The 24,568-nt window shown below is 39.1% G+C and overlaps 1 protein-coding gene across 2 annotated transcripts in view; it reads left to right on the forward strand.

Moving 5' to 3' along the window:
• WDR25 (WD repeat domain 25) overlaps nt 1–24,568 on the forward strand; it is a 120,635-nt gene that overhangs the window by 67,281 nt on the left and 28,786 nt on the right. For both annotated transcript variants that reach the window (XM_074957171.1, XM_074957170.1), the window contains exon 3: nt 9,545–9,692. In XM_074957171.1, coding sequence (XP_074813272.1) covers nt 9,545–9,692 — 148 coding nt within the window. The remainder of the gene's footprint in view (nt 1–9,544; nt 9,693–24,568) is intronic.

Here is a 24,568-nt window from a genome sequence, read left to right on the forward strand (position 1 = left end):
TTTTGGAGGGAGAACTCTCTCCTGCCAACAAACAGCAGCTACACTGTGTGCCTTTTTGTGGCATGGGTATAGCAGCACAGCAGTGTCACTAAAAGGTGCATGGTGTAGACAAAGTCTAATAGACCGGGGTATTGGAACAATTTGTATAGTGGGGGTGCTGAGAGCCATTGAACCAAACTGTAAACCCTGTATATAATGGAAACAATTTCAAGCCAGGGTGTGATGCAGCAACCCCCAGTATCCCTAGTTCCAGCACCTATGCTAATAGAGAACAACAGAGGATCAGGCAATGTAAAACTAAAGAAATTCTAGTGGCACCATACTGGACCAGAAATCATAGTTTTAAAATTGAGGGATGCATATGTACCATAAAACTGATTGGCAATGGCAGAAATATGGTATAAGCTTACTGGACTGGAAAAAGTCCAAAACCTTAAAGTTCAGTTCATTCAAGTAAGAACATTCTTTAAATTTCATCTGAATCTTGGCATTGTGTTGCCTCAAAATATTGAGTTATTAGAGACTAATCTGTAGACAAGTTTGGTTTCCTGACTGAAAGAACTCAAACAGTATATTTCTTTAAAAGCCTAAGAGGTGTTTTTTACTGTTGTGTCAACATTTCCATTATAACTACAGAAGTAGGAATAATGCCAAAGTAATAAAAAGAGAGCCATTTTCTTTCTTGAGAAAAAAAAACCGAATAAACAAACTTTATGAATAGATAAAAAGATTATTGTTCATAATTGAAATCATGTACTGTCACATTGTAAAGTAATATTTTCCAAGTAGCACCTTGAAGTGTGTGAGTTTAACTTGTTAGCTAAGCAATTGAAAATCCAATCCACTGTCATGGGATAAAAGAGCGAACTTAGTTTAAAAAAAAAAACAAAAAAAAACAAACCCAAAGATGTTTCTGTGTTCCACCCAGTGATAATGCTGAGCATCTTAAAAGATTTAGAGTTTTGAAAGAAAGTGGCATGTGACACCTGCTTTAAAAATAGCTTTCTGTGTCAAAATAGGTAAAAGGAATCAAAGATAAATTCTTTCCAACTTTATAGCTTAGATTTGCATGATTGCATGGAATCCCATAAGACTAAATAGGTATTAATATATATGTATCAAGGAGTATGCATATCTCAGTCTCTATTTTTAATTGAGTCCTTATATTCCCCCCGATTTTTGTTCTTTTTATAGATTTTAATATGTAAAATCATGCTCCATATACAGCCAGAAAAAACTTTTCTCCCAAAACTTTGCCTGAAAAATGCAGATTCAGATTGACTGAAACATTACGTGAATTCGTGTTGAAAACTATCTCCAAAGAGCTTGACTTTTCGATATTTACGAATTCTGCTTTGTTCTACTCCATTGCCTCAATTTTGTTCTGTATAGGTTCTTATACTGCGCTCATCACTGTAGTATTTTAGTGAGATGTTTGCCTAGAAAAAAGACTGGGATATTCTGCTTGACGGGTTTGGAGCGCGCAAGATAATATTTCATTATAGGTAGTATGCTATGTAAAAATTAATATATAGACTTATAAATCACATATCATATGCATAATACATTGTATTTTTATAGTATGGCAAAAGAAAAATCCCAACAATTCATTGTTTTGTAGCAAAAATTAATCGGAATAAACATTTGTAAATAAGTGTATATATATAAAAAAAGCAGTGTATTAAACAACATGACTAACATCTGTCATGTGATGTTTGTTCTCTAATCCTCTCCCCATGCTTTCATTGGAGTCTCTTGTTTTGATAGGTTTTTTAAAAAAAATACTATGTATTGATGTTAGTGAAATGCATCTTGCACTGGAGCAGTAAGTGCTGTGATTTGTGATAGCCCTTCATTGTGGGGGAGCTCATTCCACAGTTTTAGACCTGCCCCCGAGAATGTCCTGTCTCCTGGCATAGAAAATCAGTGGTTTGTGTTACATCCTTGCCCTGTACCCAGTCAGGCCCTACATGCTTCCAAGCCGACTGAATCTAGGTAGAGTCTAGTCACTGTTTCTAGCTCTGGGACTCTAGGACAGACTCCCAGGCTCAGACCTGGCTATGACACCCTTCCTTGTGTGTCACTGCCATTCTAGACCCCAAAATCAGTGTCTGAGACCTCCTGAGTCCTACCGGTCCCTAGCACACATTCCCCCAGACCTCCAGCTAAGCTGTGGGCACTCCAAACTTCTAGTTAAGCCGCTTTGAAGAAAACATGGTGGGAAAGGAAGGAACACAGGCTTAGCAAAGGAATTTCATAACCACAGAAACTTTACCCCTAAAACACTCGAGAGTTCCAGATCATTGAAAAGAAAACAAAAGTCATGAGACACACTTTCCCCTGGTCTGATCTCACCCCCTCTTGGGAGTCTAATGTTTGTCAGCTTTTAGGAATAGTCAGAGTACCTCCTGCTCTCTCACCCTCCTGCAATTCTTACATGTGGCGAGGGTTGATCCCCCTGTACAAAGCAGAATCCTACTCTTTAGTTAAGTCTCTCTTTCTCTGCCATGTCCTCCACGGGGAAGCTCCAACCCCCCTCAAGGCATGCTTACCTTAGCCCCCCCCATAAAGGCTGCTTAGTAGAAAGTCCATTGTCTCATTATCTCACAATAACCAGCCCCTCCCAATCAAAGTTGATGATTGCCGTCCTGATGGTTTCTTGGTGATAGTCCTTCAACGTGGTGTCAAGCACCTTTCTCAGGTAGGACAGCTGTCCAGAATGCAGTTCAATAGGTTGTATTTGGGCATGTCCAGACTTATGCAGTCACAGTATCCAGTACTTCACACAGCAAACAAGATAGAGTTAATAATTTAACTCAGATATATCTCATTCTGTCACAGTTGGTCACGCATAGGGTGATCAGACACCCCGATAAAATCGGGACTGTCCTGATATTTAGTTCTTTGTCCCGCGTCCCGACTGATGCACGGTCGGGACGCCATTTGTCGTGATATTGCAGCTTTGACCACTCCGGCCATTTTATTTATTTATTTATTTTTGCTTTGGCAACTCTGTTCTGGCGGGTTTTTTGTTGTTGTTGCTTCCCCCATGTGTCCTGATATTTTGTCCGTTTCATCTGGTCACCCTAGTCACGCATGACTTTCAACCGTTGAATAGTTTACTATTCACATGCAAAGTGCACAACTAGTTTCCTTGGGCAGCCTTGCCTTGACTCGTGAACACCAGGCTTGTTCCTTGATGCCCTTCTCTGGCAGTGGCTTACCTTAGTATTGTTTTTCATATGTATGACTACATCATTATAATTGGTGTTTTAGGGGCTCCCCATGATATCACTGGTCTCTTTGGTAGCCTCAGATTCTTGTAAACAATAGGCCATATTTTTCTTCTTCCACAGGCAAAGGCATGCTTACATTAAAACTGGTGAGTTCTTTTGGAAAAAATGCAGCATGCTATCCTTCCCACAGCAGGGCAGAGAGCTGTGTCTATATCACAGAGCTGTGTCTAGCCAAAACCATGTAGGCCAGCGATTTGTAGGCAATTCTGGAACAAACCTTAAGGAATTTTGTTTGACATGGAACATCCCTTTCTGAGCCTTTCCTATCATTGCCCTACACATAACATTGACAACACTACCTGATCTATTGCCTTGCTTTTATTATGTGATCTCTACATTTTTTGAGCATCTCTTAAAGTTGGGTTTGAAGCCACAGTAGATGTTGAACCTATCAGCATTAACTAACAGCAACATCTTCTGCAAGATCGGGTTAATTTGCATAGGGTCATGCCTCCAAAAGCAACTGCATTCTAACTCCACCTCTCGTAATTGGCCTCCTAACCCCTAAAAGACATATGTTCCAAATCAAACATTATTTAAGTTTGATGCGCTGCATCTGAAAGTGCTAAAGGAGTTGGCGGATGTGATTGCAGAGCCATTGGCCGTTATCTTTGAAAACTCATGGCGATCGGGGGAGGTCCCGGACGACTGGAAAAAGGCTAATGTAGTGCCCATCTTTAAAAAAGGGAAGAAGGAGGATCCGGGGAACTACAGGCCAGTCAGCCTCACCTCAGTCCCTGGAAAAATCATGGAGCAGGTCCCCAAGGAATCAATTCTGAAGCGCTTAGAGGAGAGGAAAGTGATCAGGAACAGTCAGCATGGATTCACCAAGGGTAAGTCATGCCTGACTAATCTAATTGCCTTCTATGATGAGATAACTGGCTCTGTGGATGAGAGGAAAGCAGTGGAAATGTTATTCCTTGACTTTAGCAAAGCTTTTGATATGGTCTCCCACAGTATTCTTGCCAGCAAGTTAAAGAAGTATGGGCAGGATGAATGGACTGTAAGGTGGATAGAAAGCTGGCTAGATTGCTGGGCTCAATGGGTAGTGATCAATGGGTCTATGTCTAGTTGGCAGCCAGTATGAAGCGGAGTGTCCCAAGGGTCGGTCCTGAGGCCGGTTTTGTTCAATATCTTCATTAAGGATCTGGAGGATGGCGTGGATTGCACCCTCAGCAAGTTTGCAGATGACACTAAACTGGGAGGAGAGGTAGATATGCTGGAGGGTAAGGATAGGATACAGAGGGCCCTAGACAAATTAGAGGATTGGGCCAAAAGAAATCTGATGAGGTTCAAGGACAAGTGCAGAGTCCTGCACTTAGGACGGAAGAATCCCATGCACTACTCCAGACTAGGGACCGAATGGCTCGGCAGCAGTTCTGCAGAAAAGGATCTAGGAGTTACAGTGGACAAGAAGCTGGATATGAGTCAGCCGCGTGCCCTTGTTGCCAAGAAGGCCAATGGCATTTTGGGATGTATAAGTAGGGGCATTGCCAGCAAATCAAGGGACGTGATCATTCCCCTCTATTCAACATTGGTGAGGCCTCATCTGGAGTACTGTGTCCAGTTTTGGGCCCCACACTACAAGAAGGATGTGAAAAAATTGGAAAACGTCCAGCGGAGGGCAACAAAAATGATTAGGGGACTGGAACACATGACTTATGAGGAGAGGCTGAGGGAACTGGGATTGTTTAATCTGCGGAAGAGAAGAATGAGGGGGGATTTGATAGCTGTTTTCAACTACCTAAAAGGGGGTTCCAAAGAGGATGGATCTAGACTGTTCTCAGTGGTAGCAGATGACGGAACAAGGAGTAATGGTCTCAAGTTGCAGTGGGGGAGGTTTAGGTTGGATATTAGGAAAAACTTTTTCACTAGGAGGGTGGTGAAACACTGGAATGTGTTACCTAGGGAGTTGGTGGAATCTCCTTCCTTTCAGGTTTTTAAGGTCAGGCTTGACTGGGATGATTTAGTTGGGGATTGGTCCTGCTTTGAGCAAGGGGTTGGACTAGACGACCTCCTGAGGTCCCTTCCAACCCTGATATTCTATGATTCTAAAGCAACTGACAGAAGCTTATGGGGTGGAAATGGAAAGGATGCCATTTAGTGATTTTTCTCTTTCACGCAGTCTCTAATCCACAGGTGTAAAATGTTTGCTCCTTTCCATAAAATGGAGGAGAACATAAAACACAATCTGTGTTAGAGAAAAATGTGTATTATACAGATTTTCTATTCTTAAACCTAAACCATGCAATGCTGTTGAAGCTTGTTTTACTTTTTCTTTCTTGAGGAAATTGGTTTTTCATATTTAATCATTAAAACATGATAGGGACCTTTTTTTAAGCATTTACCACCTGTTTTTCCTTTCATCTTGATTCATTCAGTAGCTTCTTCATGCTAAAATAGCTCTTGGACATAATTAACTCCCTTTTTTGTATAGTAATGATTGTTAAAAGTCATTAAAGGATGATAGAAACTAATTTCCAAAAAGTATTTTAATATTTTTTTCTTGATTTCCCTGCTCATAGTTAGGGTAGAATAGTTAGGATACAACTTTTGTGAAGCCTGCTTAAATGACCAATGGAGGAATTAACAATAATTGGTTGCTTATCAGAGTAAAATTATATTCAGTACATGATATGGGGATACTTTGAAGCAGTGTCATAAGACAGAATGTTGCCTGTGAAGAGTGGTCTGTTATACAGGTAATGTTGTCAACAAATCCTTCCCAGATAGTAACCCCTTCTAGTCCAGTAAAAAGAAAAAAATGGTGAAGGACATAAAAATAAATACCAAAACATTTTTCTTTTGCTGTTTTCTTCTTACAGCTCAGTGATCCTGGTCTACGCTGTAATTACAATGAAAAAGACAACCAGTCATGTGTTGACATTTGCAGCATTCATTTTGCCTTTAATGCACATTTAATTGTTTTAAATATAGAACCATAATCAACTGTATCTTACTAATTAATAATTGAATTCAGTGGAGTTGCTTGGCTGTAAATGAGGGCAGAATCTGGCCCTCATGTTTCTTAGATAAGCTCTTTGAGGCAGGGACTGTCTCTTTTCTATGTTATGTAAATTTCTTAGCACTTTCAACCATTATATAAATAATAATACAGATCAAGGCTTAGAAAATAAGTAGTTAATTAGGATAGGAAAAATAAAGATGGTCTTTGGTGAGCTCACAGGCAACTTTTGTTTGAAATATGCAGCAAGATTTAGGCTATGTCTACACGACAATCTTAAATCGACCTATTTTAGGTCGAGTTCCAGCCACCGCATTAATTACTGCTGTGGCTGATGTCCACACCACCCTCCTTCTGTTGGTGGTGTGTGTCCTGACTAGGAGTTCTTCCACTTACTGAAGAGGGGCTGTGTGGGGGAGCTGGGAGTGGTGGGGGGAGCCATCCAGGGCTTCTCGTCTCCGGTGGGGAGATCCACACTTGGAGTCCAGATGGCTGTCGTGCTCCTGGCAGGGAGCCAGCACCCCAGGAGACAGTAGGGCTCTCAGCGGGGAGTAGGGAGCCCAGGCAGCAGCCGAAGCCAGGAGCCTGGGTGGCAGCCTGGCTTGGAGCGGAGACCCCAAAGCAACCCGCCTCAGGAGCTGAGAGCCAGTTTTCTTGTCAATTTCATGGCTCCAGTGGATAACAGCCAACAGCCGATGTAAGGACCCCAGTGTCTACACAGACGTGCCACCCTAACTACACTGAAATAAGCCCTATGCCTCTTGTTGAGGTGATTTTATTATGTTGGCATAGCATATATTACATTGCCAGGAGGAGCATTTCAGTGTGTACACCTCCACTGTTTTATCGACAAAAGCTGACTGTGTAGTGTAGACGAGGCCTTAGTATGATGGTAATATATTGACAAACCACAAAGAGTCTTATTATTTCTGGTATAACTTTAAGCCATATACCATCTGTCTTTCAGTTTTCAACCACAAATACAATAAAATTGTTATCTAGCACCATTAAAACGTTGATCTTCTTGCACTACTAATACTGGCAGTGAAAACACATTGGGGTTCACTAGCAGCTAATTGTAGTATTTGGCTAAAAGCCAGATAACTAGAAAAAATAGTTTTGCCTGAGACAAATAATAGATATAGCAATAAATGATACAGTCAGATTGTATAAGCCTGTGTTAATTGCAGCAGGATATTAATAATAAACAATAATATCAATAGTTAACCTAATCTCAAATCTGAACTTCCTAGACATTATTTTTCACATATAATTTGATAAATTTTGATTGTCATAATATATGATAAACTCTGCATATAGAATGTATGCTTTTGATTAATGAGGTGTACTGCATATTTGATCACCCAAATCATAATTAAAAATAGTTAATAGTTGCTATAAATACCTTGTGACAGCTACTTTGTTTCAGAAAATCATTACTTTTTCCTTTATCAAATAATTGTTTTTGTTTTTAAAATGTGAACTAGATTAAGACATTCCAGAAAAGTTAAAGATTGAATATGCTTGTTTTTCCTAATGATTAAAAGATTTAAGGTAATCAGTAGAGGTGGGATTTTCAGAAATGCTCAGATTGGCCTAACTTTGCTCCAGTTGAAGCTAAAGAATGAACAGAGTTAGGCCAGTGCTGAGCACTTTAGAGAACCCTACCCAAGTCTCCATGACAATATTCATATCTAGCTCTTAAGCAAAGTTTGAGAGTGGCACAATGCTGCATGAAATTAGTATCTGCAAGACTGAAGAATCAGTCCTAGCCAACATACAGGCAGATCTCACGTCTGTAATCTGCCAGTGTTCTTGTTCACTACCAAATGGGGTTGATTACAGGTGAAGTATGTGGGAGAGAAACAAGAGGGAACAAACAGGAGTTGTTGGGGTTGTTTCTCACCATGGAAGGAGACGAGGGAATGGCAGTGGGAAGATCTGACATGAGCTGCCAATGAGAACAGTTTATGAATTCTCAGGAAATTATGCCTGCCGCAAGAATGCTTATTGTCTTTATTCTCTTGCTAATAAGGCTTTTGACACAGTCCCTCGTGACATTCTTATAAGCAAACTAGGGAAATGAGGTCTAGGTGAAATTACTATAAAGGGGGTGCACAACTGGTTGAAACACCATATTCAAAGAGTAGTTATCAATGGCTTGCTATCAAACTGGGAGGGTATATTTAGTGGGGTCCCACAGGGGTCAGTCCTGGGTCCAGTACTAGTCAATATTTTCATTATTGACTTGGATAATGAGTTGAGAATCTGTTTATAAAATTTGCAGATGACACCAAGTTGGGATGGATTGCAAGCACTTTGGAGGACAGGATTAGAATTCAAAATGACCTCGACAAATTGGAAAATTTGTCTGAATTCAACAAGATGAAATTCAGTGAAGATAAGTGTAAAGTACTAGACTTAAGAGGAAAAATCAAATGCACAACTACAAAATGGGAAATAACTGGCTAGGTAGTAGTATTAGTGAAAGAAATCTGGGGGTTCTAGTGGATCACAAATTGAATATGAGTACACAATGTGATGCTAATATAATTCTGGGATTTATTAACAGAAATGTTGTATTTAAGACACAGGAGGTAATTGTCCCACTGTACTCGATATTGATGAGGCCTCAGCGAGAGTACTGTGTCTGGGTGCCACACTTTAAGAAAAATGTGGACAAATTGGACAGAGTCCAGAGGTGAGCAACAAACATGATAAAAGGTTTGGGGAACCTGACCTATGAGGAGAGGTTATAAAAACCGGGCATGTTCCTCTTCGAATCTGTTAAGGGTTGTTATAAAGAGGATGCAGATCAATTGTTCTCCATGTCCAGCACAAGAAGTAATGGGCCTAATCTGCAGCAAGGGAGATTTAGGTTGGATATTAGGAAAAACTTTCTAACTATCAGTGTAGTTAAGTTCTGAAATAGGCTTTGGGAGTTTTGGGAATGTCCATAATTGGAGGTTTTCAAAAACAGGTTGGACAAACATGTCAGGGATTGGTTTACTTGGTGCTCCTCAATGCAGTGGACTGGACTAGCTGATTTCAAGGTCTCTTCCAACCCTACATTTCTATGATTCTGTAAAAATATTTTCATAATTTAAGGGAGTACAGTATTACTTTAATCCCATCCTTTAGCAAAATCAAATCTGTTAAAATATATGAAGCTTTCTCAGATGGGCTAATTGATTTGTTCTAATTCTTTATCAGCAGGTTGAATAATTTATTTACTGGTATTTTTAAATTTATATTTATAACTGTCATTATGTTTCTTTTTAAGATATGGAACGCTGTAGATACAGGCTGTTGTTTAAAAACATACTCCTGTCACAGTTGTGCTGTTCGAACTGCTGAGTGGTCTTTGTGCGGAAGAAGAATTCTCAGTGGAGGCTTTGATTCTATGCTTCATTTAACAGATGTTGAAACAGGTAAATGTAATTTAAAGTTACATTTTTAACACTATTTTCTAGCTCCAGCCCGGATAGTGTGGCATGAGACTATTAGCCCAATTCTCCCATAAAAGTGGTTAAATCTCAAAATATGAAGGCCAAAATTCATACTTAAATGTAGTCAATTATATCCACATTTAAGACACTTAAATGAGTGTGCTAATTTTCAGAGGTATTGAACACCTAGAGCATATTATTTCATGTAGTTAGGGCTCCATTTCAACAAAGCACTGAAATAACGTATATAAGTCCATGCTTATTCAGCAGAGCATTAAGTATATGCTTAACTTTAAGGTTGACATCAGTGAGATTTACACATGTGATTAAGCATATGTTTAAGTGGTTTGCTAAATAGGGATAGACTTAAGCAGGTGCTTACAGTTTATTAAGTAGATAATGTGCTTTGCTCAAGAGGTTCCTAATTATTGGATATAGATTCCTAACTTTAGGACTGAAAGTTTGAAAATTTTGACTTATTAAAAAGTGATTTGTAGAATCATGAACTTGAGGTTGGACTTCACTTTTGTTACCTCATTGCTCTGGTTGCTAAAATGCCATTTTTTCCCAGGCTGCTTCAAGAATTGGAAGGGCATATTTTGTGCATCTTCCAGATCTCCCCACGTTCTTTGTTTAGTAATTATTTCATGAGTCCTGCAATGGCATCTATGCAGCTGAATCCTTGCACTTTAATGGAGGCCCATTGGCTTCAGTGGGCTCTGCATGAGCACAGGCATCCAAGTGTGACAATGAAATTGCAGGTTTTGGGCCTAAGATAGCACCTTGCCAGCGGAAGAGATACATTTTAATAAATCTTGGCCATTTAATCTACATTGAAATATATTTAACTGTTTTACAAAGCAATTTATTTTATGAGCATATAATTTTATATTTGAAAAGGTTATATTTATAAAGTAGCATTTATCTAGTAGGTTTGTTTCCTGATGTAAAATTAAAAATCATCTTGTAAAGTGAGGTCTGATGTCTTTTGGAGAGCAGAGTGGCTGCAGATTAAGCATGAAATGGTCTTCTTCTAATGAATTAGGAAGCTGCCCAAAAGACTGAGAAAACTGATCATACAAATGATTAAAGAGAAAGTTCCATTCCCTATCGTAGGAATCGATTTCCCAAGATATGTCATGCCATGTGATTTTAAATTCAGTCATGGCTATAAGTGGGTTGCTGTATGCCGAGACTGTAAAACACATATCTAGAACTGGAATATTGATGTTTCTGGAGTATTCAAGCTTCACACTAGTATAAATGAATTTTCCTGGATGGCATTCTGTGGAGTTAATATACCAACTTTTTCATTTCAAATAGACTTTATTATGTCGTCTTTTTTTCCCCACAGTCTCATTTCAGTGTTATTTTCGTTTTCATTTTCATTCTAATTTGAAACTAACTCTGATTGAACCTAATGAGCTTAAATTCCGGTGCAATGCTCAGGAAGTTATGCACACACTGACTGCTATTGCTAATGGGAATTTGACATAAAGTACATTTATTCCAGTGTTCTAAATCAATATGGATGAAATCGCTGCGTTATAAAATGTCAATACAAATTCCTAAGAGATATAATTCTAAGATTATATAGTAATATTTTATGTCTTCTGGCTGCTTGACTTACAGAACTACCATGAATCAACATTTAAATATAATTCTTTCTTTGATTAATTATTTTTAGTATTTCCTTTGCCTCTAAGGGTAATTTTAATAATAAAATATTGCCAGCATTTTGGACTGTGGCAGCATGAGTGGCAAATGAGCTGATTTAGAGCTCAGTATGCTAAGTGGAAATAGTATATGTCTAATCTGTTAAGATTTATGCATCTCTGGTATCTTTTAAGAGCCTCATTTTAAGAGGAGGATAGCTCCTGTTGATCTGTAGTGTTGGTACTCAGAACTTCTGAAAATACCAGGCCCAAGGTAATAAACCTCCAAAACAATACAGGTAGTATGACCCCTTCCATGCACATCCAGCCCAAACTTCTAATTTTCCTGCAACTTGTAAAGGTACCCTCTTTCTCTCCTACATTTTCAGTAACTCTTTCAGAGAAACAGGGCAAGTAGTTTGCAGATGGAATCCAAATCAGGTTGATATAAAAAGCCTCATTTCCATTTGAAAATGCAAAGCCAGTTACTAGAATCAGATCTGCATTAGTTCACTGAACCATTCACCCCACCCTACTCTTCATTACTTCTGAAATGATTTCATCTTTGATTAACTTCAGATAGATGTTACAACTATATCTTCATAAAAGTGACTCATTCTTTTTTGGGCTTTTGTTCTTAATTATCTTTCCTTGCTAGGCCGAACTCACTGTCACTACATTTAAATATAGTGAATGCACACCCGGGGTGCCATATAAATAATAATGCCATCTGCAATTAGTAGCTTAGCCCTCAACTCTGTTCCCTGTGCACTTTTTCCCAGCTATGTTTATTGAAATCTAATCTCGTCTGTCCTCATTTTCATTATAGTTTTTGTGCGTAAATTGCTAGGTTTATTTAGAGAATGGGAGTATAATAGTCCCAAATTACTTGTATCATGTAGAATCCCTTTTAAAGCTGTAGAAGAGAACTAGCTTTCAAAAAAAAAAATCCAGCACATTAAAATTGTATTGATTCTTTGGAATTTTTTTTATATATTTTATATATTTCTTTTTTCTTTCACCTAAAAAAAAGTATTAAGACTAAAATTCTGTGAATTCATATTTAGTACAAAGTTCTTCTTTACAAGGACATCTAAATTAGTCTATAATGAAAAAAATTAATTATATTCTTTAGTTTATTGAAACACAAATTTTATGTTTAAAAATATTTTGAGATGGGGCAAATGATTATTGATTATGGAGCAACAAGTATGTTGACAATCCTGTAACGTCCCTCCAAAACAAATATCTTTACCACATACAGTACCTTTATCTCTAAAAGTTGCTAAAGTAAACTTTTATGGTAATTTCCCAATTCAGTACTGGAGTATTATGTTACTATGGGCAAATTTAGGGTCAGATTTTAAAAAGCTGATGCCCTCTACTGGATGCAAAAATATATGCACACATGCAGTTGCAGTTGCATGTGCATTTTCCGCAAATGGGTGGAAAAATTGGTTAAATGCATGCAGAAAGCAACATAAACATCTAACTAGCCGTGTGTGCCTTGGTTTATTTGATCTCCAAGTACATAGAAGCAAAGTAATTACCTTGTGTGTGTGTGTGGTTTTGTTCATGGACCTCTGCTGCTACTCAGTTTGGGGATGGCTATAAAAACGATGTAACACTTGCAAAGTTGCAGAACTGTCTCTCTTTCCTCTCCTTTCTATGTTTTTTCTTTCTTTCTGTTAGTAATCTAGAAATTACGACACTGAATCAAAATGGTGCTCCCGCTAGCTGATTGTCCAGTCTTTGAAAATGGGTGGTATCAAATATTTCAAAGGAAAGTGTTAGAATACCTGTAATAAACAGTACTAGAATAACCTGTCTGTGACTGTGGGACCTCTTAATGTCAACAGGCAGTGTTCTTAAAGGTTAGCGGAATCCCTGGGTCTGGTATTTATATTCGGGTTCTCCAAAGAATGTCATGTGAGGTCTCTAATAAAAGCCAATGTCACTCTGGATATCAGTATCATTGTGAAATGTATGTGTAGATACTATGTAAAGAGTTATGTATATATACACTGAAAATTATGCTCTTAAGGTGTGCAGCTGGAAAGGTGAAAAGGATGTTTTTTCAAGACTCAAAATGTTTATCCATATGTATATATATTTATGTGTAAATTGAGTATTGTCTGGTTCACAGTGGGCAACCAAATGCTAATGAAGAGCTGTCAGGAACTTAAGAAGGAAACTAACAGGAAGAGGTAAACAGTGGAGGAGGGTGGAACCCTATCTTGAGGTGCAAATCAAAAGTTTGTTCTGGTATATTTGGGGGACAAGGAAGACACCTTGTCATTGTTCACCTAGGAAGTAAACGGGCAGCAAGGTGCTTCATGAAAGAATGGTCTCAGCCAGGCTTGGTTGAAAATGCTGGAGACAACTTTGGGTGAGATATGCTTCTTTAGACAGGAGGATAACATGTTAGTTAAGTCTCTGGAAATCATGTTATGATTTTGATTTATATATAACCATTGATTTCCAGTATTCTTACTCACTGTCACTTGAATCTCTGGTCTTTGATAATAAACTTATTCTTGTTTTTGCTATATCTGTGTGTTTAGTAGAACTTTGTTCTAACTTATAACTAATAAGCTGGTGTTTACTGTTCCTTTGGGAACAGCAGGCCTGGTAAGTCTGAGTGGCCAGTGGACGAGGGGCTAGACTCTACAGGGAATGCTCTGAACACTTGGGAATTGATATGTGCCTATTGCGTACCAATATGGCGAGAGTGAGGATAGTGCTTATGTTGCCAAAGGCTGATGGTTTCAGGGAGCTGACCCACAGCAGGCAGACAAGTCTCATCACGCTAAGAGCAGATTGTGGGAGAGGTGCCTCACAACCCTCAATACCCCGGGGAGTGTCACTTTGTCCATAAGGGAAGTTTCTTCCTAATCCCTCTAAGTGTTATTGATTGGCTTATGCCCCAAAGCACAAGGGTTTATTAGTTATGGAGATACTGTATATCACAGTTTTAAAATTTGTTTCTAAAATTATCTGCTACTTTTCAAATCTAAGGTTTTGCACATGCTAAAAACTCAGTTGTGTGTGTTCAAACTGCATTTGTGCATGAAAATGTTGTGTACCCACACAAATCAAAGTGACTTTACATGCCAAAACATTGATGTGGAAAATTGCAAACAGTTGTGGAGAGAATGTATTGACATTGCTTGGAAATTTGGTTTTGTGAATCTACAAGATGCATTATATTTAATAACCTACTTTAGGTTTTTCTTAGGTGCCTATCACCATCTACCTCTATACTAAATTCATAGTATTGATTAAGAGTGGATTTGAGGAGTCTGTTTGTGGAAGCCCAAAGGGAGAGTGGAGAAGAGAAGGAAAAGGCGAGAAAATAGTACGCTAACTGATGCATTTTAATGTTATTAAAAGTAATTTGAGTTCTTGAGAGGAAAGTCACTGTACAGCATACAGTAGGTGCAAAGTATTATACATAGTACACTTGAAGGGGGTAGAAAGCTTTGCATTTGTTGACATAGAAATCCTCTGTACTTGCTTCAGGAAATGGAAATGACAGACATGAGATAATATATAGCCCAATCTTGCAGTCTTAATGCAAGCAAAACTCCCTCTATATTCAATGGAAGTTTTGCATGTGTAATGGTTATAGGATAGAGACCATGGGGTGGGGAGGGAGGCTCAATTGATGAGATGCAAGGAAAGTCAGTGCAGAGATCAGTCCTGCTTTAGTGAGTTTCAAAATAGAGCATTTGCTTCAATTTTTTTTTTTAACTCAGTCTGTCTAAAAGTTGTCCATTAGTCTGATGTCAAAATGATAGTCTCGGACTTTTAGTATGGCTTTCTTTAAAATTGTCTTTCATATGCTGTAAAGTAAGGGCTTGGTCCCACAAGCCCTTAAATGGCAATTTATTTGAGTAGTCCCATTGACTTCTATGGGTATATTTGTGTGAGTAAAATTATCCATGTACTTAAGCTATTGCAGGATGCGAGACTAATACTGTGCTGTAAATTTTAGATCTTTAATATTAGATCAAAAATACAGCTGAACTGCTCTATTACTCTTTGTCAGTGTTTCTTAAATGTACTTTTGTCACCTTTCCAGATTTTTCAATGATATACAAAACCTACAAAAATGGTTATATACAAAAAAAGGCACTTCTGGGACAGGCATATACTTCCTGCAAAGTTGTTTTAAAACCTTACTGCTAACTTTCTGGAAACATAACCTTTGATGCAGTCATAGAATATGTGGCTATATATATGTAAATTATGGATGAACTCAACTGTTAAGGGGAGGAACGCAAAATAGATACAAAATCTACAAAAACTCAAAGGTTCTTTATTGCTGTTTTTCACTGCCCTATTTTAGGTATAATTTTTCATTATAAAAATGCAGCTCTTCTGTTTGCTATACTAATAATATCACATTTGTGAAACCTTTACATATTCTATGAATCAGTTAGAGAAAATGTTCTGGTTATTCAATCATTCCTTGCTGCTATCTATTTTTCTTTCCTCCCCTTAACAGTTGAGTTCATCCATAATTTACATAGATATAGCCACATATTCTATGACTGCATCAAAGGTTATGTTTCCAGAAAGTTAGCAGTAAAGTTTTAAAACAACTTTGCAGGAAGTATATGCCTGTTCCTATATATCACTTATTATTTACTCCTCATACACTTTTTAAACTACTGGCCATTATTTTTAATGTAATTCATATGCTCAGCAAACTTTAGTCATGTCTGTTTTTCTTTACATTTCTATATCTGTGTGTTTATACACAGCTATATATATATATATATATATATATATATATATATATATATATATATATATATATATATATATATATATATATTAGTACAAGTCATGAAAGGAATACTGCAATCACATATGTAGAATTCTAGCAAAGATAACATTATTTACATGCCATGGATACCATTCAGTCCTTCATATTATGGCAGAGACATTGCTCCAGGATCTTCGGGAGAATTTACTAAGTGCACTTCAAATTGTCTAACATAGCAATTACATTACAGCTCATTAATTTAATATGCACCTCCCTCATAAGTACATTGGGTCACTTAATACCGTGTTTTGTGCTACTAAGATTACATCTAGCTTTAAAGGAAAATATAGATTACTTAAAGTAGTTTTTTAAATTTGATGGATTTTTTTTGCTTGTTTTATTTTATAAAGCCGTGTAGAGTCCCTCAGTAGTAATACTTTGCACTGCCAAGTGTGGGACCTAGTATTGATTTCTTGTCTTGGTGGTCCTGCTGACATAGTTTATTATTATTTATTTTTTATTTGTAAGCGTGTCAGTTTTAGAAGTCACAGGTGATGATCCCAGCAGGCTTGATATAGCTCTCCATCTTCTTATGAAGACAGAATAGTGTGCAGTTTACTGTGTAGGAATCTTTCAGATGATACCTCAAGAAACAGCGGTGTGATTTTTGAAAAGGTACTCCGCACCTTTGAGAATGAAGCCACAAGATTTTCAGTAGTAGGGTTTTGTCTAGGAGTCCTTGACAAATTTTTTTTCCTCCCAGCCATTGTTGAGTAGTAACATGCTGAGTACTGTTTATCTGTCACCCTCCACTTGAGATGTGACTGCCTTTCATTGGTTTTGTATACAAAGTATGTAAAGTGCTTTGTGGAAAAAAAAGGATGAAAACCATGGATTTATTCTAAAGGGTGTCCAGCTCCTCAGCTGGAAAAACTATAAAACATATCCAATATTCAAAGTTTTAGGTTCATTTTAAAGGTTAAAAAGTTTTAATAATTTAAATCCAAATGGATAGCTGGACGATAAGCCTTTGTCCACATTTGGCAGGATTTTAAAGATGTACAGAATCTAAGACACATTACCTAAGAAGTATTTCCAAAAATGTTAAACTATTCTTCAGCAATGTAGTATGGCCATTTGAAATAACTCACCAGAAGTGAGTTTTTCAAATATGCTGAGCCTCAGGCTAATTCTGCTCCCACTAAAGGCAATGAGAGTTTTACCATTGATCTCAGTGGGAGCATGAATGTAAGAGAGTTCTCTGAAAACATCCACTCAATGTGCAGCGGCAGTCCAAAAAGCTAACAGAATGTTGGGAATAATTAGGAAAGGGATAGATAATAATACAGAAAATATCATATAGCCTCTATATAAATCCATGGTATGCCCACATCTTGAGTACTGCATGCAGATCTGGTTGCCCCATCTCAACAAAGAGATATTGGAATTGGAAAAGGTACAGAAAAGGGCAACAAAAATGATTAGGTGTATGGAATGGCTGCCATATGAGGAGAGACTAATAAGACTTGGACTTTTCAGTTTGGAAAAGAGACCACTAAGGAGGGATATGATAGAGGTCTATAAAATCATGACTGGTGGAAAGTAAATAAGAAAATGTTGTTTTACTCATTCTCATAACACAAGAACTAGAGGTCACCAAATGAAATTAATAGGTAGTAGGTTTAAAACAAACATAAGGAAGTATTTCTTCACACAACGCACAGTCAACCTGTGGAACTCTTTACCAGAGGATGTTGTGAAGGCCAAGACTATAACAGGGTTCAAAAAAGAACTAGATAAGTTCATGGAGGATAGGTCCATCCATGGCTATTAGCCAGGAGGGGCAGGGATGTAAAACCATGCTCTGAAGTGCCCCTAACCTCTGTTTGCCAGAAGCTGGGAATGGGCGACGGGGTGGATCACTTGATGATTACCTATTCTGTTAATTTCCTCTGAAGCACTTGGCATTGGCTGCTCTCAGAAGACAGGATCCTGGACTTGATGGACCATTGGTCTGACCCAATATGGCCATTCTTATGTTCTTATGAATACAGAATACTTTTGAAATCCCACCATAATTGGAGGCATACTGTTACACTGGCAGGCACCCTCCCTTTCCTGGCCCAGTCCCTACACCAGAAGTAGGAAGAAGCCAACTGTACACTGCAAAATAGAAGTATTTTGCAAGGGCCAGTTACACTCCTTTTATGACCCCATTATTCCAGAACAGCATAAATGGGCTGCAACATATGGGAGAATGGGGCAGTCCCTGTCCTAGAGATTTTACAGTCTAGGATTATAATAAGATGCAGCCCGTGGAGGAAACAGATTAATATGGACAGGGAGTGGCAGGATGAGGTAATATGAAAATGAGCAAGTTTTCAATAATAAGTAATAGTCTCAGCTTGCCATTGGCCTACTCATCACCTCTGCCTTCTATTGCCTCTCTTCTTAACTTTATTTGAGAAGGTTGAATGGCTTACCAGCCTTAGCAAATTACAAATTTTAAACACTCTTGGGAACTCAGAGGTAGCAACGTGCTCCAGCTGCTTGACCCTGCGATTGTAGTAACTAATTCGAGTGGATATGGAAGGAGTGTGTCAGATATTATGGACACATGAAGTATTCGGAGACTATTGTATCAACTTTATACATTTTATATGTATCTTTATGCGCTAGACATTGTATTCTGGCTCCACAAAGGAGTTACAGGGTTTTCTGCAGAATTTAAAATCACTGGGGGTGGGGAAGGTAATTAATGCAAATCCCTAGGCAGGTTACAAATCTGGAGAAGCCTTATCCCCTGGAGGAAATTGCATGTATTAGTTTGACCTGGGTCAATAGGCCTGACAAAGAAAGAACTGAAAACGGTATAAAGTGACCACCCGTGTATAGGGAAGGAGGTCACTCTCACCTGATGGAACATCTGACATGAGACTGTGACCCAGAGGGACAGGCCCCGTGAGAGGACCTGAAATACTTTGAAACCTTCCAGGGTCATGATGTGGATTGATGGGTGCAGAGGTGCTGGAATGATTTTTATAGTGATTGATTTTATTAGTGATTGATAGTGGAATGATTTTATAGGCAATTTACTCCAGTGCTTAACCACCCTGACAGTTAGGAAGTTTTTCCTAATGTACAACCTAAACCTCCCTTGCTGCAATTTAAGCCTATTGCTTTTGTCCTATCCTCAGAGGTTAAGAAAAACAATTTTTCTCCCTCCTCCTTGTAATAACATTTTACATACTTGAAAACTGTTATCATGTCCCCTCTCAGTCTTCTCTTTTCCAGACTAAACAAACCCAATTTTTTCAATCTTCCCTCATAGGTCATGTTTTCTAGACCTTTAATCATTTTTGTTGCTCTTCTCTGGACTTTCTCCAGTTTGTCCACATCCTTCCTGAAATGTGGCACCCAGACCTGGACACAGTACTCCAGTAGAGGCCTAATCAGAGTGTAGTAGAGCGGAAGAATTACTTCTCGTGTCTTGCTTACAACACTCCTGCTAATACATCCCAGAATGATGTTTGCTTTATTTGCAACAGCGTTACCCTGTTGACTCCTATTTAGCTTGTGGTCCACTATGACCCTCAGATCCCTTCCTAGGCAGTCATTTACCATTTTGTATGTGTGCAACTGACTGTTCCTTCCTAAGTGGAGTACTTTGCATTTGTCCTTATTGAATTTCATGCTATTTACTTCGGACCATTTATCCAGTTTGTCCAGATCGTTTTGAATTTTAATCCTATCCTCCAAAGCACTTGCAACCCCTCCCAGCTTGTTATCATCCACAGACTTTATAAGTGTACTCTGTATGATATTATCTAAATCATTGATGAAGATATTAAACAGAACAGGACGCAGAACTGATCCCTACAAGAAGGACCACTCTCGTTATGCCCTTCCAGCATGACTGTGAACCACTGATAACTACTCTCTGGGAATGCTTTTCCAACCAGTTTTGCACCCACCTTATAGTAGCTCCATCTAGGTTGCATTTCCCTAATTTATTTATGAGAAGGTAATGCAAGACAGTATCAAAAGCTTTACTAAAGTCAAGATATACCACATCTACCACTTCCCCCCATCCACAAGTCTTGTTACCCTGTCAAAGAAAGCTCTCAGGTTGATTTGAAACAATTTGTTTTTGACAAATCCATGCTGACTGTTACTTATCACCTTATTATCTTCTAGATGTTTGCAAATTGATGGCTTAGTTATTTGCTCCATTATCTTTCTGGGTACAGAAGTTAAGCTGACTGGTCTGTAATTCCCTGGGTTGTCCTTATTTCCCTTTTTATAGATGGACACTATATTTGCCCTTTTCCAGTCTTCTGGAATCTCTCCCATCTTCCATGACTTCTCAAAGATAACCGCGAATGGCTCAGATATCTCCTCAGTCAGCTCCTTGAGTATTCTAGGATGCATTCCATCAGGCCCTGGTGACTTGAAGGCATCTAATTTGTCCAAGTAATTTTTAACTTGTTCTTTCCCTATTTTAGCCTTTTCTGATCCTACCTGATTTTCACTGGTATTCACTACGTTAGACGTTCAGTCACGATCAACCTTCTCGGTGAAAACTGAAACAAAGAAGTCATTAAGCACCTATGCAATTTCCACATTTTTTGTTGTTATTTTCCCCCTCTCATTGAATAACGGGCCTACCCTGTCCTTGATCTACCTATTGGTTCTAATGTATTTGTAGAATGTTTTCTTGTTACCCTTTATGTCTTTAGCTAGTTTGATCTCATTTTGTGCCTTGCCCTTTCTAATTTTGTCCCTGCATACTTGTGTTATTTGTTTATATTCATCCTTTGTAATTTGACCTAGTTTCCACTTTGTGTAGGACTCTTTTTTGATTTTTAGATCATTGAAGATCTCCTGGTTAAGCCAGGGTGGTCTCTTGCCATACTTCCTGTCTTTCCAACGCAGTGGGATAGTTTCTTCTTGTGCCCTTGTTAATGTCTCTTTGAAAAACTGCCAACTGTCTTCTATTGTTTCTCCCCTTAGACTTGCTTCCCATGGGATCTTACCTACCAGCTCCCTGAGTTTGCTAAAGTCTGCCTTCTTGAAATCCATTGTCTTTATTTTGCTGTTCTCCCTCCTATCATTCCTTAGAATCATGAACTCTGTCATTTCATGACCACTTTCACCCAAGCTGCCTTCCACTTTCAAATTCTCAACCAGTTCCTCCCTGTATGTCAAAATCAAATCTAGAACAGCCTCTCCCCTGGTAGCTGTCTCCACTTTCTGAAATAAAAAATTGTCTCCAATACATTCCCAGAACTTGTTGAATAATCTGTGCCCTGCTGTGTTATTTTCACAAAAGATGTCTGGGTAGTTGAAGTCCCCAATCACCACCAAGTCCTGTGCTTTGGATGATTTTGTTAGCTGTTTAAAAAAAGCTTCATCCACCTCTTCTTCCTGGTTAGGTGGTCTGTAGTAGACCTCTACCATGACATTACCCTTGTTTTTTACCCTTTTTATTCTTACCCAGAGACTTTCAACAAGTCTGTCTCCTATTTCCATCTCAATCTCAGTCTAAGTGTATACATTTTTAATATATAAGGCAACACCTCCTCCCTTTTTCCCCTGCTTGTCCTTCCTGAGCAAGCTGTACCCTTCTATACCAACATTCCAGTCATGCATATTATCCCACCAGGTCTGTGTGAAGCCAGTTAGGTCATACTTGTGTTTATTTACTAGCATTGCAAGTTCTTCCTGCTTATTCCCCATACTTTCTGCATTAGTATACAGACATCTAAGATACTGATTTGATTCCCCCCCAGTTCTGCCTTGTCTTTCCTTTATCCCTGCTATAGTAGCCCATGCTCCCCCCAAATTCCAAACCTTCTCCCAGGTCTCCATGTTCTTGACTTACCTGTGGGCTTTGGTCACCTGCCCCCTTTGAGCCTAGTTTAAAGCTCTCCTCACTAGGTTAGCCAATCTGTATCCAGATATGCTCTTCTCCTTCCCCAATAGGTGGACCCCATCTCTGCTTAGCAGTCCTTCTTCCTGGAAAGGCATCCCTTGGTCAAGGAAGCCAAAGCCCTCCTGGTGACAGCATCCTCGCAGCCAGGCATTCACCTCCAGGATGCATCCGTCTCTGCCAAGGCCCCTACCCTTGACCGGAAGGATTGAAGAGAACACCACTTGCACTCTGAACTCCTTCACCCATACTCCCAGAGCCCTGTAGTCACTTCTGATCTGCTGAGGGTCTTGAATACTGCGTGCAGGTGTGGAACCCCATCTCAAAAAAAAAATTGGAATTGGAAAAGGTTCAGAAAAGGGCAACAAACATTATTAGGGGTATGGGACGGCTTCCGTATGAGGAGAGATTAATAAGACTGGGACTTTTCAGCTTGGAAAAGAGACGACCCGGGCGGGGGGGGGGGGGGGGAGGATATGATAGAAGTCTATAAAATCATGACTGGTGTGGAGAAAGTAAATAAGGAAGTGTTGTTTACTCCTTCTCATAACACGAGAACTAGGGGTCACCAAATGAAATTAATAGGCAGCAGGTTTAAAACAAACAAAAGGAAGCATTTGTTCACACAACGCACAGTCAATGTGTGGAACTCTTTGCTAGAGGATGTTGTGAAAGGAAAAACTATAACAGGGTTCAAAAAAGAACTAGATAAATTCATGGAGGATAGGTCCATCAATGGCTATTAGCCAGGATGATCAGGGATCGTGTCCCTAGCCTCTGTTTGCCAGAAGCTGGGAATGAATGACAGGGAATGGATCCCTTGATGATTAGCTGTTCATTCCCTCTGGGGCACCTAGCATTGGCCACTGTCGGAAGACAGAATACTGGACAAGATGGACCTTTGGTCTGATCCAGTATGGCTGTTCTTATGTGGGGAGTGTGGTGATGAGGAGTGTGGGAGGGGATGTTAGCTGTGGGGGTGTGAAATTATGTCCTCAGCACTCACTGCTGGCTGGGTGCTTGTTTTCAGAGTTTGGGGCTGCTTTTGAAACCCATTTCAGCTTGTGGTTTTTGAAAAATCTGGCAATCCTTCTGTAGGTGCTGAACTAAAGTCAGACCTGCTGAAGTGATCAAAGTGAATTGCGGAAGAAATTGCAACCTAAATTCCCAGTCTGGAGGGAGAAGGTCATGGGACTCTGCCATGAGAAAGGTGATGGCTAGAGGCCTGAAACTTAAGTGGGGTGCCCTCAAAAAGGCCACGAAGGGGTCAGTGGTTCAGTTACCTTGGAAACTGAGACATGGAGATACTCATGTAAATGTTAGAAAGGTTCATATTTGGCTTTGATCCAGCGTTGGGTTGAATTCAGGCATATTCATATTATATGCAATCTGGGTTACTCATCCCTAGCAGCCCATTGATAAACTAACTTTTGGGGGGGTCAGGGGTGTAATAACCCATTATCACACTTGTCTCCCCTTCTGAACAATGGTGTTTTTCCTCTTCCTTCACCCGCCGTCTTTTTATTTTCCTAGTTCCATCCTCTTCTGCTGTTCTGTTCCCTGACAGTGGAGTGAAATATGTATAATAAAGTTGTCCTCTCCAAAGTATTGCTTGCTGGCCTTTCAAAGAGAGAGATTTGATTGGATTTCACTTCATAGCTGGAACAAACCGTGTAGTGCGAATGAGAGGAAAAAAAAGGTGAATTTGAAAGTATTAATTGAAGAACCTGAGCTTCTCAGATTGATGTGTCCTGACCATTCCTCAGACTTCAGGAGGTCTGGGACTTGGGTACTGGAAGCTTGGAGGAGAATTTATCACTTTAATAGCTGGATATGAAAATCTAAAATACTTTAAAAATAATTTTTTGGAGGACAATAAATTCCTTAACTCCCAGATGGCAAATATTTGACTAAACAGAAATCTAACACATTTTAAGAGAGAGATGTCAGGCTGTGTTGATATATGACCATAAGTGTCTGTATTAATTGCATATTTTGATTTCTAAGATTGCATGTTAAATTAATCAAGGGAATCAGAGAATTTCACCACCCTTTCCTCCAAGGGAGACGTAGCCATGAGGCTAGGGATTACAATCCATTGGGATTGAATGCATAGAATCATAGAATATCAGGGTTGGAAGGGACCTCAGGAGGTCATCTAGTCCAACCCCCTGCTCAAAGCAGGACCAATCCCCAATTAAATCATCCCAGCCAGGGCTTTGTCAAGCCTGACCTTAAAAACCTCGAAGGAAGGAGATTCCACCAGCTCCCTAGGTAACGCATTCCAGTGTTTCACCACCCTCCTAGTGAAAAAGTTTTTCCTAATATCCAACCTAAACCTCCCCCACTGCAACTTGAGACCATTACTCCTTGTTCTGTCATCTTCTACCACTGAGAATAGTCTAGAACCATCCTCTTTGGAACCACCTCTCAGGTAGTTGAAAGCAGCTATCAAATCCCCCCTCATTCTTCTCTTCTGCAGACTAAACAATCCCAG

Source organism: Natator depressus, chromosome 6, assembly GCF_965152275.1.
Source record: "Natator depressus isolate rNatDep1 chromosome 6, rNatDep2.hap1, whole genome shotgun sequence".
Classification (NCBI taxonomy): domain Eukaryota; kingdom Metazoa; phylum Chordata; order Testudines; family Cheloniidae; genus Natator; species Natator depressus.